Source organism: Sebastes fasciatus, chromosome 13 (genome assembly GCF_043250625.1).
Source record: "Sebastes fasciatus isolate fSebFas1 chromosome 13, fSebFas1.pri, whole genome shotgun sequence".
Lineage (NCBI taxonomy): Eukaryota > Metazoa > Chordata > Actinopteri > Perciformes > Sebastidae > Sebastes > Sebastes fasciatus.
The window spans coordinates 10,908,850-10,926,818 of NC_133807.1; the positions used below are offsets into that span (position 1 = coordinate 10,908,850).

General features: G+C 39.7%; 2 protein-coding genes across 3 annotated transcripts; both read left to right on the forward strand.

Annotated features, from left to right (window-relative positions):
- The first annotated feature begins 1,043 nt into the window (after positions 1-1,043).
- Positions 1,044-15,780, forward strand: polr3h (polymerase (RNA) III (DNA directed) polypeptide H). 2 transcript variants are annotated; one of them, XR_012596597.1, is made up of 9 exons: positions 1,061-1,455; positions 3,108-3,204; positions 4,036-4,122; positions 4,776-4,839; positions 4,969-5,212; positions 6,643-6,761; positions 13,072-13,492; positions 14,088-14,210; positions 15,363-15,780. XR_012596597.1 is itself a non-coding variant. In XM_074655401.1 (6 exons), the coding sequence occupies exons 1-6, from the start codon at positions 1,345-1,347 to the stop codon at positions 6,691-6,693; spliced, it is 654 nt and encodes a 217-aa protein (XP_074511502.1). In that variant the 5' UTR covers positions 1,044-1,344; the 3' UTR covers positions 6,694-7,617. The 2 variants fall into 2 exon arrangements, 1 of the variants encoding a protein (XP_074511502.1); XM_074655401.1 differs by lacking the exons at positions 13,072-13,492; positions 14,088-14,210; positions 15,363-15,780 and having other exon boundaries at positions 1,044-1,455; positions 6,643-7,617.
- On the forward strand, positions 13,311-17,484 carry csdc2b (cold shock domain containing C2, RNA binding b). Its single transcript, XM_074655402.1, has 3 exons — positions 13,311-13,492; positions 14,088-14,210; positions 15,363-17,484. The coding sequence occupies exons 1-3, from the start codon at positions 13,311-13,313 to the stop codon at positions 15,523-15,525; spliced, it is 468 nt and encodes a 155-aa protein (XP_074511503.1). The 3' UTR covers positions 15,526-17,484.
- Positions 17,485-17,969: the final 485 nt, after the last annotated feature.

A 17,969-nucleotide genomic window follows, 5' to 3' on the forward strand; every position in this document is an offset into this window, starting at 1 on the left:
GTATTTACTTGTACTGTGTGTGTATATATATATATAGATTCTGTGTACTATATAATTATTTAAACATTCCTCTATGAAATTCCAATGAAGCATGTTGCCATGCCAATACTAGACAAATCTACTATTCATAGTTAACATGGAAATATGTGCACTGTGCCTTGGAAAGATTTAGGCTAAATATTGTGGGAAAAAAAGTAATTTGTTTTTTCACTTAGTTTACACAGTAGGAAATATAATGTTCATGTAATGTAATGCACATTTCATAAATAATTCAGTTGCTTATTATTCTGGGTAAAGTTCATAAATCTTAATAGACAGTCTCAAAACCCATATTTTATTGTTTTATCGTCGAACTCAAATAGTATGGCAGCTTAATTAAAGATGGCAATAATAAAAAGGGCTAAGAAGATGTATTTGTTGGAAATAAAGTTTACAAAATGTTTAAGTAACTTTATTGAATTTAAAAAAATGCATAAAAAATACAAGAAATAAGGAAAAGATGGAATAGATATAAGTAAATAGCCCATGACAATAATAACTTAAACGGTATTAATTAATTAATGAAATAAACTAAGCCGATGGGATTTTTGATTTCAAAAATTATAGAAACAAATTATAAGTTTTACAGACGGATACAGTTTTCAAAGGCTTTTTGTTAACTGAGGATTCAATAGTTTTAACATAAAGGTTGCATTCCTTTAAGAAAACAGAAAATAAAGGTTTGGTAGAAGAAAATTTGTATAAAATATTTGGTTAATATTTGGTTAATGTAATAATGATAATAATAATGATAATTATATGGATAATGATAATAATTATTATCATTATCCATATAATAATAATAATAATAACACTATTATTATTGTTGTTATTATTATTATTATTATTATTATTATTATTATCATCATTAATTCATAATTTTTTTTAGGTCTGTGAAAAGTATGGAAACCAAATAACACGTTCTGGTAATTCAAAGAGAAATGATTACATATATTATCAATATTAGAGCTTTAAATGTGTGCACTGTAGCTTTAAGTTTTGCGACATGTCGTAGAAACTCACTGTCGTAAAATAATCACGTGGAGACATCATGGACGCTTTTGGGTTTGCTGTATATTATTATACCTTTAGAGGGGTCTTTTGCTAAATTGTGAACAATTATCTATATTTTTATTTCCTCTCCGCTGTGCAAAACACCTTGAATGCTGTCCTGAGAGAGTAAACGACACCTCACAGCTCAGCTGACAGCTGGTTCAGGTGGTTCAGGTGTTTCACAGCAGCAGCAGCTCTGTGTTTGTGTGTGTGTGTGTGTGTGTTGGTGAGGAGCTGCTCTCAGTGAGCATCATGTTCGTGTTGGTGGAGATGGTCGACACCGTCAGGATCCCTCCGTGGAGCTTCCAGAGACAACTGAACGAGGCCATAGCCGAGGAGCTCAACAAGAAACTGGCCAACAAGGTGCGAGTTCACTCACTTTTCACTGCTTAAAGGTCCCATATCGTGCTCATTTTCAGGTTCCTACTTTTATTTTGTGTTTCTACTAGGAACATGTTTATATGCTGTAATGTTAAATTTTTTTTTTTATTTTCTTCATACTGTCTGCCTGAATATGCCTGTATTTACTCTCTGTCTGAAACGCTCCGTTTTAGCGCATTTTAACGGAATTGCAACAGAATCACGTTGCTAGGCAACAGCTTGGGTCTATGTCTACTTCCTGTCAGCTGATGACATTCACATACACTGCAACCAGGAATAAACTGGGACACATTTAGAATGTTTAAGTTTTTAAAACTGTGTAAAGGGTCTAAATAGTGTATATTCGTGACATCACGAATGGGCAGAAATCCTGACGGCTTGTTTCAAATGCAGAGTTTCTGAATACGGGCTGTGTGTATTTCCCTGTGGATTGAGTGTTTCGATACTTTCACAGTATTTATATAGGATTTAAGCCTGCTTTTATAATAAAAAAACATGAAAATCAGACTTTTTTATAATATGGGACCTTTAAGCAAAAGTACTAATAATACCACAGTGTGGAAATACTCTGTTACAAGTAAAAGTCCTGAATTCAAAATATTACTTGAGTAAAAATAAAAAAAAGTATTAGCATCAATATAAAAAAGAAAAATATTTGTTGGGCAGAAATGTCCTTTTCATATTTCATAAACTCATATGTTTTGTTTGTAAAATATTATCTGTAAATATAGTGGAGTAGAAGTATAAAGTAGCACTCAACAGTAAAGTAAAAGTAACTGTATGTGAGTAAATATGCGTAGTTGCTATCCACCACTGGTTACAATGTGTAAAACTCTTATCACAAAATTTTAAGATATACTTCTAATTTTGAATTCAAAATCTCACATAGCATGCAAAATAAAAATAAAGTCAGGTTTATTATTACTACCGTTATTTAATCATGTCATCTCTTTTCTTAGTGCAGCAGCAGAAATAAGAACAAGAGATAAGACATGCAGCAAAACACAGTCACACTATCACATAGAAACAGCATCAGAAACAAACACAGACCTCTCTAAAAAGATCCCAAATTAAAAGTTTAAATTCATCCAATAGGATGAGACTTTCAGGTTTTAAAGGTCTGTGAAAATAGTTCCCTTTACACTAAAGTAAATTCTCCATCCATACAAGTCAAAATGATAATTGCACTTCACTGTCTCAGTTTACTTTTTCTGTTATATATCTTCCACAAAGTTTAATATTTGAGACTTGATCGCTTGTGAGTTCAATCATCAAAACTACAGAAAGTCGATACGGTAAAACTAAAGCATTAACACGGACCAACAGAAACCCAATACATTAAAACATTTTGACAGTAAATAAAAGGACATAAATGCATTTCAGTGGTGGTGCAGTGATTCGTGCTAATATGAGGTGAGCATATGATTTAGTGTTTTGCACTCTATGTCAGAATCATAGCATGTTGTGTTTAAAGTTTAAAGAAGATAACAAGTCAGTTTGGCTCTTTGCATTATGAGTCTTTGCTTATTGGAAGTCTGTTGTGACAGTCAAGCCAAAGCACTTGTGTAATATTGTAATTTCAGCGTGTCTGCAAACACTACTCACATTACTGTGACCTGCTCTCATCACATCAGGTGGTCTACAACGTTGGCCTGTGCATCTGCTTGTACGACATCACCAAACTGGATGATTCCTATATATTCCCGGGGGACGGAGCCTCGCACACCAAAGGTATCACGATGTTCTCTCATTTCCTCATACACTTGCATCATGCATCAAGCCATGTGCTATATTTATACTGCCTCTTTATATTGTAGACGCACTGGCTAATATTGCAACGCAGGCCCTTCCTTAGTTTTAATTTGTTTATGATCATTTTGGTCTCACAGTTTCCTGTTCACCCTGCTAAGAGTAAACTCCTGAAGGACATACTAATATGCAGTAGACCCAGAACATGTTGCTGCCGTTTTCCTATCCAATGATAAAACACTTCCGCAGGCTTGCAGTGTGATAGAGGTTGGTCTGAGGCGTCACAGCGAAACCCCCTTATTGCCACAGTTAGTACTCCGATCTTAAAACTCCCTTTTTCAGTGATTGTGCACATACATTGGGGTATCTGGTGTGCCTACCAACCCACAAACTGTGAAAGAAGACAACACAGTCAGTTTTTTGTGATCAGAAAACATGTGATTCAACAAGACATTCAGATTAGGCTCCCCTTTATGTCACATGCAGGCTCATTAGAATATACCGCCCACAGCTTGAGAACTACTTTTGCAAAGGTGCACCATATTTTTCTCACAAGCCAATCAGAGCAGACTGGGGTTTTTTCAGGAGATGGTCTTAAAGAGACAGGAGCTAAAATGGAGCGTTTCAGACAAAGGGTGAATACAGGTATATTCAGACAGACAGTATGAGGAAAAATAATGTGTTTTTTCTAACATTACAGCATGTAAACATGTTCTAGTAGAAACCCCAAATACAAGTAGGAACCTGGAAATGACCATGATATGTCCCCTTTAAGTTAAAGCGAGGGTTGATGGACTTTCGTCTTTCTCTCAGTTCATTTCAGGTATGTTGTTTTTCACCCTTTCCTCGATGAGATCCTGCTCGGGAAGATCAAGTACTGCAGTCAAGAGGGAGTTCATGGTAACTCATTCTGTCTTCTGTCTTCTGTCATGTCAGCATGTTTGATTCAATCTCCAGAAAATGTATGAGCTGATTTATTCTCAGAGCTCAAGGTGACGCAATGTCTTGTTTTGTTCGACCAACAGTCCAAAGATATTTAATTTGCATTAATATAAAACGGAGAGAAGCAGCAAATCCTCACACTGGATAAGCTGGGAATAGTTTGAAGTATCAGCTTGAAAAAAGAACAGATTAAAGAGGAACGACGGCCGTTTTCAAACTTCATACATGTTATTCCTATGGTCTATGTCCAAAAAATAGTAGTAAGCATGAACAACTCTCTCCCAAATGAGAGCTGCTCCATAGACAATGAATGGGGGACTGATTTTGTCGACCCACAGAATGTTTGTTTTCTTTTTCTATTTGAGATTTAGCACTCTAGTTTTGGGATTTGGGAGAGAGTTGTTCATGTTTACTAATATTTTTTGTTATTATATATCTGCCTTATTCATTTATTTATTTATTTTGCCATATTTTATTCAGTCAGTTGTGCTGTCTTCACCCCATGTGAAAAACAGAAAACATTATTAACAAAGGCTCAGAAGTCTCTGCTCCCGCATGTACCAGACGACACAGAAGTACTGAGGTAACGCTGTAACCTTTCTGTTTCACAGTGACGATGGGCTTCTTTGACGACATCCTCATCCCACCGGAGTCTCTTCAGCAGCCCGCTAAATTGTATCCTGACTGAAAATGTTCCTATAAATGAAGTAAAGTGCTGTGATTTCATCTGTCATCACACATTATATAGATTAATTGATTGTGACTATAGTTTACGTAGCTGCAGCTCCTTAGCTACGGCCTCAGTGACGAAGCAGAGCAGGTCTGGCTCTGGGAATATGAGACGGACGAGGGCGCCCACGACCTCTACATGGACCAAGGAGAGGAGATCCGTTTTCGGGTGACAGATGAAGTCTTTGTGGACACCTCGCCGACGGGCCCGGCCACCGTGGCGGCGGACACGCCGGCACAACCGGGACAACCGGGACAATCGACGGCGCCGCCAGCAGAGGAGATCGTGGAGAAGAAAGAGGCGCCGTACACTCTGATTGTAAGAACACACCTCACGACTAACACACATTTAGTAAAAACTGTTAAACTATATATCTGATAAAAGCGTGAAAATCAGTTGTTATTTTGGCTCATTCAGACTCTTTGTAGGTTTGTAGGAGCTACAGTCAGAGTTTTCTCACTAACGTTCACCAAACATATGTCCCAGTGCAGGAGCTGCTTCATCCAATTTTTTCCACAACATTTTTAGACTGAATGTATCATAATGGGCCAAGAAGGCTGTCACATACCAAACCTCCTCCAAATCTAGACAAAAATGTTACAATTAACTTTCGTGAACCGAAAACACACTGTGAAAGGGTTAAAGTTGTAAAACGAAAACAGGGACATCTCCCAGATCGGACAACGCCGTGGTAGCAACCTGTCAATCACAAGGTAGCCACGCACTAAAGTATTTTCTCATAGACTTCTATACAATCAGACTTCTTTTTGCAACCAGAGGAGTCTCCCCCTGCTGGCTGTTAGAAAGAATGCAAGTTTAAGGCACGTCAATATTGACTTCACTTTTCAGACCCGGAGGTTGCCGACTGGTCCTGGCAAAATTTGTGGTACTGAAAGCTTGGTGACGTAGTCACCGGTAGAGGTGAAAAAATTCCACAGGGAACCTTTAACACAGTTAATTTGAAGTTGATCTGTTTCTACCATCCACTCTGGACAGGGGCACCGTTCACAGTAGACTGCTGTTGTGGAAGACTACAAACTGCCTTATCTCTTGTATAGCCCGACCGATAAATTGGGCAGTGTATACTATCGGCTGATATTAGCTGTCCATCACTGATACATCATGTCCCACTCACCGCATGTATCTCAGTCACAATTTAAGGCATCCTCATCTTTTTATTTTATTTTAATTGGGTGTGAATATATATATATACTGTTTATGGTTTCTCCTCAAGTCCAGTCTCTGTCAGGCTCCAGTCTTCTTTGTGCAGTTGTTCCACAGATATTATGATATCTCTCATTATGGACCCTCCTGTTCTCCATTCCCTCAGCGATCAGCACTGTTTGCAATTACTCACAAGGGCTGCTTTGTGTGTCAAGGTTTACCACAATTGAACTCCACGTGAAAGCTCTTCATTGATTTACTTAGTGTCCGCTTGCAAATAAACTGATTGCAGAGATTTATTTTGTTTGTTTGTAAATGTCACTGTAATAAATGTTGGTATGACCGCCGGGCTCTTAAACTGGTGTTCAAAAGATTCATAAAGGTTGCAAGTTGTCCTGTCTTACAAGGTGCAACAAAACTAACAGGAGAGTCAGTCTTTACATGCCCACACAGTTCTGAGAATAGGACTAATTCATCAAAATGACTGAAGCCACCTGTGTGGGTGGACTCTGAGCTTTAACTGTGGACATACTGAAACAAAAGTAGCTTCACGTCCATCCTGACCCACTGCGCTGTTGTTTCAGGGGACCATCTGTGACCCGGGGCTGGGGCTGCTGTCATGGTGGAACAGTTAGCACTGCAGAGGAAGAAGAGGACACTTGGTTGGATACGAACAGATCGACCGCCATAACTGATCACATAGGTGAGGGGCGGTCGGCTGGAGACACAGAGCCCGGTAGTTTGGGTACAGAAGTCGAGACGTGAAGTGGAGCTGCTCTCAAGATGCTGTTGGTGTAAAGTGACTGATGTGCTCCGTCACATTGAGACTGATTGTGTTGTAAATACTGCACTTAATTAACATACCAGCGTCATGTTTACATGTCAAATAGACCATATATTTAAAAAAAAGAATGATTCGATGGACATTTACGGTCATTTGGTATATTTCACATGAGATTTTGACCCCCAAGTAAAAAACAACAACAATAAAGTCATTAATTATTTGAATCATAATGTCATCACTACTTTAGTATGATAGCTGGACATACTCAAGTGACAAAATCTGGCTTAAATGGCGCAAAGTAGTTGCTGTTGATCACTAAAAAGCACTTGTCAGGGATGAATAAATGTGGTGCCTAATGATGTGAGAACTTACAGACACTTGAGGTTAAAAGAGATAATTTGGGTGTTTTGAAGTGGGGTTTTATGAGGTACTTATCCATAGTCAGTGTATTACCTACAGTAGATGACGGTCAGCACGCCCCCAGTTACAACCCCACTTCAAAAACACCCAAACTATCCCTTTAAAGTGAGAGAAATAACGCTGAGTGATATTTTTGTTGATAGAAATTAGTCCCACAGGACAATTTGTGTGTCATTAAGATCCAAACAAACGTAACATTGCAACAATAAAAAAAATAGCTTTTCAAGCTTAAAATATTTACTTTATATTTTGAAATGTTACCTCTCCCGCAAGTTTATGTTCACGCATCCTCAGTTTATTTAACATCCTTGTAATATTTCTGCTTCGTCTCACAGTAAAAGGGCGTATCATCAGCGTGAGTGGTTGTGGTTTGTCATTTTGTGTGATTATAGGAAGTGTATCAAAACGGATTAGTGGCCGGCCTTTAAATCCTTCAGTGTGAAGGCCAGTGAAGGTCCTGCTTGTTTATAACCGGCTGTGCTCTCTGCACTCAGTGTTAGTTTAGCAACTCACACACACGTACTTGTGTTTGTTGTGCAATCAGAAAAGCAGCAGGCTGTGTTGCATGTGACAACTGCATGGCCAGTTGATGTGTGTCTCCGTTGTGAAACTAGGTCAAAAACTGCACAGAGTTTTTCTCAACAAAAATACACGGTTTACATATGACCTTCCTTGTAGACATAATTCACCATGTGACTCACTGGAACTATCTTGTATATGTGAATATGAGTGCAGGGCCGGCTCTAGCCCTTATGGTGCCCTAACCGAAATTTGGATTTGGAGCCCCCCCCCTGCTCAAGGGGACATCACAATGACATCACAATGGTTTTAAGACAAAATTAAGATTTGTATTTTCATAAATAACTGTATTTATTAAAATATAAATAAACAATTGGTCCCTGATATTGTTGGCTTTAAAGTGTTTACCACAATTTACACTTTTATTAACGAATAAATGCGGCCGGGCAGTAGGGATTTTACGGAGAGGACATTTTCCCACCGTTTAATAAACTTGTGACAACACTGGTGTTACTGATTACACCGGACATTTTACAAGAACAGATGACGCTCAATATGTGTAGCGTGCTTACTTTGATCTTTACCGTCAGGTGGCTGTGTGTCTGGCCTCTCCGGTCCAGCTTTTGCTGCGAGGCTGCAGGATTCCACCTGGCGCTCCTCCGCCGTGCACACCGGCTGTGACCGGCGATTACCTCATTAACGTTATGGTTCCCTTTTAGCGTTGGGTTTAAATCTGAAATATTGCCAAATAGGCCGTTTGCTTTTCGCTTTGACACCAAATCCTCCGCCATCGTCTTGTCTGTTAACTCTCTCGTCCCATGTGTGTGAAATCTGACTCCTATTACTCTGAGCTGTGACTCCGTATGGAGCAGAAACCTTCCCTTTGTACCGTCCGTTGTCCGACTATGCACTGACAACACGCCGCTGATTCGCCAAAATTAACTAAATGGGTTTTATTTCTGTAAAAAAAAAGCAAAACGACGGTGGGTACGTAATGTAATCGGTGTGTGCCCGACCGCCGTGTAACACCAGTAACACAGACTACCGCGACAAGAAAATATTGAATATCTTGATATTATGGTTTGTGATACTGAATCGACTTTAAAAAAACACTTGATTTTTATTTTATAGTTTACATGCAAAGCTTAACTCAGTCAATACTTTACTTTTCATTTGCAAAGAGATGCGCCATCTCAGTGTGTGCGCCTTCTCAAAATAGTGCTATGATGTTGAATGTTACAGGGACTGTGATAAATGCAGATCCCGCTGTTCTGATTGCATACAAAAGTAAACTTCTAAACAGTTTTCCTAAAATTTTATTTTAAAAATCGCAATATATCGCCTTGCTTACAGTATCGCAATATATTGAATCGTAACCCCTTTATTATGATATGTATCGTATCGCCAGACTCTTGCCAATACACAGCCCTAAAGCCTACCGGGCAGATGAAAAAGTGTTACAGGGATGAAAAGTGTATTTCTTTATTTCTTTATTCTTTGTTCACTTGTTACCTCAATGCAGAATTAGGAAGGGTGCTCCATTTTTTTTTTAGAGGGCGACCACCGCCCCAAGACGGCGGCGCCCTATAGGCGACCGCCTATAGGGCCTATATGCCTTAAGCTGGCCCTGCATGAATGAGTGCGCCTCGTAGCTCATCTCCGACTGTTTTTTGGTGATTTTTATGTGATGAAAGATGTAAAATGTAAAAAATCCATTGCATCACTGGAGTCCATTCAAATACCATAACACACCCTTTATAATAGAGCAGCTCAGAAACAGCTGCACAAAGAGTGACGACATGTATGACAAACATCCCAAAAATCATGGCAAAGACAAAGATACCTCGAACACACTGAGCACACTGAGTCCCCCAACAGATTACACACACACACACACACACACACACACACAGAAAGAGAGAGAGAGAGAGAGTCTCACACACACACACCCACACACACACACAGGGTCGCATCACGCCATCGGAATCTCCGCCAGCTGCGCAGACTCAGCAGCCTCTCATCGTCACATCAGGGTTTTCCGTCGGACTGCGCGGATTTAGTCGACTTATATATTTAATAACTCGTTATATAACACACACACACACTGACTCAAGACACACACTGTCACACGCGGATCGTCCTCTCAACCTACTAGTGCAGCACCGATGCAGTAAGTACCGTTTCTGTGAATCTAGATGCATGTTGTTGAAGATGCCTGCAGGTGGGAGTGTGTCAGTGTGCCTTTGTTTTGTGTTTTTGGGGGATCGGGGACAATGCTGTATTTTTTGCATGCTTGACAGAATAACCGCTAAATAAAAAGAGATTATAGGCTTTATTGTTATGTATTTATCTGGTGTAACATTGCCACCATATTTGACCGCCAGCTGCTCTCAGTGAACGGACCTCTCACCTCATCTGCTTTTATCCAGCTGCTTTCACACATTGTTTTTAATTTTTTTTTTACAAATTGCAGATGTTATTATGGCTCTAATAATCGGTATTAATATCTTATAAAAATATATCAAATAAAACGAGGGGAAAAGCTAAATAGATCAAATATGAACTCCACAATCACACAATCCATAGACATATTGCCTTTTCATAATCATGGGACAAGGGAGGAGATTTGTGTGTCCGACCGGGTGGACCAGAGGAGCCATGCATGACCCTCTGTTGCTTCATTTCTGCTCTTCCAGATGTTCTCCAGCTGCTGCTGGTGTCTGTTAATGAGTGTAAACTCTGAGTTGCTCTGTATGTTTTTTCTCCATCCACAGATTCTCATTATGAACAATATGATTGTAATAATCATGTTGATACTCTCAGTTTGTTCGGATTTGTATTTGTAACACATAGGCTATATCCCGTGGTAAAGCTATTTGATATGATGTGTGTGTAGTACTCCTGTAGGATGTGCAAATTGGTCATTTGAGATGGGGCGCTGACGTCACGAACGCACCACTGGAGGCGGCGTTCTGCAGCTGTTCTGACGTCACGCCTGCATCATCACAGGAGAGAGGAGTGGGCGTCAAAAGCACGTAGGCCTGCACACATAGAAAAGGACACCGTACTGACAGGAGATCAGTCAGCTGCCTCTTATTCTAACCTTGAAAATGTCACTGTGAGTAGAAAACCAGATTAGGAGGTATTGAAGGGCAAGGTCACCTGACTAAACAGGATCTATTATTGCGGATTTTAGTATTAGAGAATGATGAACAACATAGATGATTTGATAACAAAATCATAGAGGAGCACATGCCTACTATGTAACTCTGATACTGCAATGATAGTGTCCTGTACACTGAACAGGATGCAAGTCAAGTAGATATGAAAATCTTTTTTGCACACCATTGCACAATGTCAAACACAATCAGGTGGTTGCCTCTAGTTATTTTGCACTGGCATCAATTTATTTTTAAAAGCATTTAACCTGCAGTAGGCAGAATGTTTTTGGCATCATTGGGCAAATATTCCATAATAACCTTTCAGCATATTGTAATTCAAGTGTTCTGAGAGAAAACTAGACTTCTGCACCTCCTCATGGATCTGTTTTCAGGCTTTAAGAAATTTAGTCCATGACGGGAGACTTTGGCCAATCACAGGTCATTAGAGAGAGAGTGTTCCTATTGGCTGTGCTCTGGCTGGTGGGCGGTGCTTGGTATTTCCTCAACTGATCTCAACATGGCTGCCGGGTCACAAACTGTCTCATTTTACAGCTAAACAGTACACTACAAGATGATTCTGAAAACAATTGAGGAGAGAAATAGTTATTACAGTAACAGAATATTGATTCATATTTGATCGGAGTTTGCAAGTGATTGACAGCTGACGGCAAGGCTCCAGCTCGGCTCTGATTGGTTGTTTTCCTCCGGTCTGTGAAATCTTGTAGATACCATTAGGAGCACCGGAGGACACAGAGGCACATGTTTTTTTTACTGATTTTTGAACAGATTTTTTGCAGATTTTAATACTTATATATATATATATATATTTTTAAAATGAATTAAAAAAGAAGCATTCAAATACTGTTTTGGAGGTTGAATACCATGGCAACGATCGAAGCATTGAAGCATTCGGGTCAGCCCTGCTGTCATTATTTAGCTTATTTAAAAATATTTTGTTTTCTCATCTTAAAACAGACTGCCAATGCTTTCAATAATGCCATCACTGCTCATCTCTCTATTTAGAGATTGATCATTGTTTGTATGATTGTGTCTAGTCTAAAGTTGTACTCTTTTTCTTTTCTAACTTATTAATATGTATTATTATTATTAATATGTATTTTATTTTTTCTCTTAGTTATTTAGTTTGGTTATATGTTGTTTGTTTTGTTGCTGTTGTGTTATATAACATTGTGTCTTATTGTTCTGTGGTTCCATTTGTTTTGTTAGAGTTTGTTTGGGACCCCCCCTGCTCCTCCTCTCCCCTTGAAAACAAGCTGATGCATTTCAAGGGGTTTATCCTGATATAATAAATTTAATTCCTAATACAAAGCTTTGGGAAGCTTCAGAGATAAACCCTGTAGTATAATAATCATGGGGGATTGCAGTGGTATGCAGATATATTACCAATTGAGGCAAAGGGAAACTTATAAATGTGAAAGAAACTAAATTTTGTGTTGGGTTTAAAGGGGCACTCCACCAATTTGACATCCCAAGATCAGTTTTCTTGTCTTGATGACTCGGCTTGTGAAAACTATTTTGTAATGTCTTCTCTAGTCTGAAAAAATTACCCTGATGATGTCATCGCGTTATCTCAGGTGGGGTTTGGAGACTACACGCATTTTTACATTTTTACATTTTTACTGTGTTACAAACTGGAGGTGTGGCGTTTATTAACAGGGTCTAAGGATACAACTGAGTTGCATTATGGGAGGTGTAGGATCCACTGTTTTTGGAGCCATACTATGAGCTAATAGTCAGGATGTCTTGGCCTCTGCTGCATCGAGTGATCATTCTGTTTTAAAATCACTGGAGTAGCCCTTTAATATCAGAAGGGACTTGAGACTTGACTGAGGCGGCGTCACCTCAACATCTATTTTCTTGTTGGAAGGAATTTCATCGAAAAACATAAATTTGACTTATAATGGTAGAACAATACATTCCTAGACACACTGAAAAGACGTTTTTCACCTCTCAGGTCCCTTATTTGTATTTGGTTTCTGACTTGAACAGGCTTATTCTTGGATGGATGGATGACCCCTCCCATCCCTCCTGTCCCCCATCAGGTCTAAAGCCACATGACAACTCTCTGATCTTCCTCCATTCTCTCCCTGTGGTTTCCCTCCTCACAGCCCGTCCTCCTGACAGACTTGAAGCGACAGCGCTGACCTGGATAACGGCTGTGTCTCACACACTGAGGCGGCCCTCTCCAAGCAGACGGACGCACAGATACACCAGCGGACAGACGACTGTGTCAGCAGCCCATCAGCAGCCTGCGGCTCACCAAGCAGCAGCAGAAGCAGCGTCCAACACTGTATCCACGCCATCCATCCTCCCTCATCCTCCTCCTTTTATCCCTGTCACCTGTGACATGGCAGACCCCAGCCTCACGTCGCCCTCCAGGACCCCGCTGCGCTCCCCCAACGCCTCCTTCACCCTCTCCTTCCCCTTCCTGAGGGAGAGGAGCCGGGTATGGGAGGAAGGGAAAGAGCAACCGCTGCCTCGAGATCTGCCCAGCCCGTTGCCAACCAAACGCAACCGCACCTACTCAGCGTAAGTTAGTTTATTTACCAATTAGTGTGTGGCGGAAAGAAGACACTTAATAAACACACACACATTTGAGTAGCCAGGAAGGCAATCCAGGCACTTAAAAATGTTAAAACAAGTGGCAAACAAGGAAGGGAATATATTAAAAATTTAATTTTGAATTAGGTACTTTTACTTGTAAGGGAGTATTTTGAAATTGTGGTATTGCTACTTCTACTTACAAAAAGGATCTGAATATTTCCACCACTGCAACTTGTCATTAACCAAACTGAAGTAATAATGGATTCATCATTAGTAATTTTTCAAACAGAAAGAAATATTGATCTCAGCTTCACTGATGTGAAAGCTGCTTGTTTTTGAATGTAAATCTGACAGGTTGCTGTATTGTGGCTGGTTTGCTGACTGTTTTTGGTGCTGAAGAAAGGTTAAATACTGTAGCACTGTTTACACAGATTAGTACTACGCAGATTAGTGTTTTCATTTCTGCTGCCGCTGTGTTGTAACATTATGAGTCAATTTGTAGTTGATGCGACCAGCTCTTCCTTCTAACCGTCATGAATCCTTCCTAACAACTTTATTGTTTTTCTCTCTTTGGCTGCAGTACGGTACGAGCTACCTCAAGTCCGGTGTTTAAGGGCGTGTGTAAGAACTTCTCCAGGTCACAAGGTCACGGCTTCCTCCGACCCTCCCACGGTGGCGAAGACATCTTTGTTCACATCTCAGAGTGAGTGGCAATAACACCGTACACACTCTCAAAGGGCTAAATCCTACAGATTTCACAGCTGTGGCCTCGGAGAGTCACAGCAGACAAACACGTCGTGCATTAGCAGAATTACAAATAGCAGCACAAAACTTACTGCAGATCTGCAGCGTCAACTCACAGGACTGTAAGAAGTCAGCAATAACACTGTTTACGTGTGTACTTTTTTCAAAGGGAAAGCTATTTTTTCCAACCCTCCTAGGACTCTGTGACACGTGCAATAAGTGGACATGGTCTTATTCCACCTTTTTATTCAGAATAAGCAAATACGCCAAATATTACTACAGCCTCAGCAAATCTGTGAGATTTCTCCCAACAGATCAAGCAGGATGATCCAGTTATCTTACAGCCAAACAGCTGCATCGAGGGTCTAAAAGTCCAACTTTATCTTGTCTCAAACATTTCCTCATTGTCAGAGCTCCAGCAAATGTCTGTTTTTGTCTGTCTGTGTGTGTGTGTGGCGTATGACCAGCACACTCAGTGGAGGGAACTATTCCTTTAATTGAATAATTTGACATTTTGGGAAATACACGCATTTGGTTTTTTTTCCCCAAAAGTGAGATGAGAAGATTGATATTATTCTCTCCATACTTGACAATATCGATCTTCTCATCTCTGTCAGCAAGAAAGTGAATGAGCCCATTTCCCTTAATGTTGAACTATTACTTTAAGTCAGTGGTTCTCCAGTTTGGATGTTTCGCAAAATAACTGCAGGGTCATGAGCAGATCATTGGGATAGGATATTAATTATTGTGTCTTTTAGTGATTTTATTGTGAAATGAATAGTTCAGACTTTAGTCCTCTCTTACTTTATGGAACAACATGAAAAGGAAAAAATATATATAATCTACTTTTAACTAGGCCTTTTTACCATTGTGCAGTTTGGAAGAAGTTTAAGTTGTAGAAGAAAAAGGTTGAGATCTCATCTCATGAGTTAAAAATCACGAGCAGTGCATTAACACATTTTTTGCAGCATGTCAGTGGGAAAAAAAAATTCAAACAAATGTTCTATTGTAAATGTTATGGAGGGTATTTTTTTTAATTTGTGATGGCACTTTGTCTGTAACCCTGCACTTTTTACTCATACTTCATCCCCCTACTTTTTCTCTGTTTCAGCATCGAGGGGGAGTACGTCCCAGTAGAGGGCGACGAGGTCACGTACAAAGTGAGCCAGGTCCCGCCCAAGAACCTGAAGGTGCAGGCGGTGGAGGTGAAGATCATACATCTCAACCCAGGGACGAAACACGAGACCTGGTCCGGCCAGATCATCAGCTCGTAGACCTGACCTCCGGGCCTGGTGGGTCGTGCTGGGCAGCAGGGCTGGGTGGGGGGACGGCGGACCTGTCGATTGGGACTGATAACTTATATTATGAGCTCAAATCCTTTCTTTAAAAACATGTTTTACCTACACAGCAAAGTGTCGTTGGTGTCTAGTACACTGATGAATTTGTTGTGTATTTAAAACTTATCATTTATTCAATGTTAGGAAAAATACACATCTGTTTTATTTATTTATATTTTTGTGATGACAGCAGTAATAAAAGTCAGATTTGAGATGGGAGGCTAAAGTGACCAGCGGAGGATCAAACTTCTAAATCAGAAAGCGCTTGTGGGCGTCATTTTTCACGGAGATGAGCTGTAAAGTATGAAACACTGGGAAAACTGTAGACATAACTGTGGCTGCAGACTGAGGCATGACAGCTGAGCGTATGTGCAAGGAAGAGAGCGATTGCAATGTAGGACAAAAGGCTGAATTCAGTTTCACTTCCCTTCTTTGCAGCTGTTGTGCACTTGTTTACTTCTCCAAAGTTTCCAGGATCACATGTTAGGTGCAAATTTGGGTCAGATGACTTGTTATCACAACATACGCAGTGCAGACGTTGGACAGATGGGAAGAAACCTTGAATTCAAGAACAGAGATAGTGCATGTTAAAGCAAGTAGTAGAATTGAAGTTGAAGAGATTTGAAAGTTGAAATGGCAGGTTGACCATCTCTAGAGCAGTAAATTACAGCTGGTTTTGCATTGAAACTCAAATGAAATCTAACTATAAAGCAAAGAATCTCTCTGTATGTCCTTCGCATATCTTGAGAACCGCTCTAAAACTGTATTTCCCCAGTGTCAGACTTGATACTAACTTATAACACTAATAACGTTACCGCCAGCAAAATACTTCCAGTGGTCAAAGCAAGCACCTATTTGGAAATTACCTCCGTTATAGGTGTATTTCACCAATGTTTCTGACCGCGATTAGCTGCGAAGTGGATGTTACAGTCCAAGCATTCAGCCCATTCTGAGCAGGCATGTTTTGACACTTCACTAGTCTATATACAATGAGCAAAATCCCTAAATATAAATAGTTCTATATTTGCACCCTTAACAGGACGTCTCATGACCTCTTTTGGGTTTCAGGTCACCAGTTTAGAAAACATGACATTAGAGGACAAAAAAGAGGAAGTTTTATTTTCAAATGGAGATAGGGATGTGCGGAAGTGAGAATAAGTTTAGAGTTAGGAATTAGACAGAGAAAGCATGAAGTAAGACCAGTACTAAAGCAGGCAGATCACATTAAACCAAGCATGGATATTTCAAAAATATGAAAAAAATGACACATTTTACTGTGAATGGAAAGGGATTCCCTGAAAAATGCATATCCTTGGTTGTATTGTCTTGTTTGTGGTTATTTATTTTAATTATTTATTCAGATTTGTGTGTCCTCAGATTGCAGGCTCTACTGTATATTTTGGGTAAAACAGTCAAAACTTGCACTTAAGAAATGATGAAAACTGCCAGAAAAAACTGCTCCAGACATCAATGTCAGGTTTTTCCTCAATTCGTTGTTCCGTTTGAAAATTTGTGTTTTGAAAGCGTCTGGAGCCATGAATTGCTGATAAAACTATTTGTAAATCTCTTTTTCTATTATAAAAAAACAACAACATGTATCTGTTTGTGGTTTATTAAGTGTAGTCAGTGTGATGGTGAACTACATGACTTCATAGTTGGTGCCAAAAGAGATCACATCAACGTTGTTTGTAGTTATTCAGGTTTTGCTCAGTTATATACTGTACTGTATGTCATTTTCTAATATATGTGTTCCATAGAGTCTCTATGCATCTTGTCTACCTGTCAGTGTCACTGCCTGAATTACATTTGGTTTATTTCTGTCACATCGAAGGGCACTTTCTTTTGTGGGCGACTGAACCTTGAAAGAACATTAAAGCATTTTATGATTCACACGTCTGATGGCAGCTGTGTTTCTTTAGTTGCATGTGGGGGTGAGACTGAAGGAGGAAGAGGAAGAGTGGTATGAACTCTGGTCAACATGTGGTGAGAGAGGCTGTCTATAATGAAGAGGTCACAGAGGTCAACATGTCCTGTCAAAGTGTCCCCATCCTGATAATCAGAGTTGACATTTTGTTTCATCATCATTCAGTGAGTACTTTTTCAATTCATTATATTGTATACCATTTATATTTGGATTTGGTTGGTCTGGGCAGACACGTCAACTTCAGTGAGGCAAAAACTAGCTAAGAAGACAAAAACGGCAAAAAAAAATCTAAAAAGATGCTAGAAATACGCAGAAAGTGGCGTATCTGTCACGTCACTTCCTGCCTTTTCCCCTACTTCCAGAGACACATCATCAGAAACTTCTTGATGGTGTCTGAGGAAGAACTTAAGCTTGAAACACGCTGCGAGCCAGAACAACTCCCGACACAAGCCTTTTC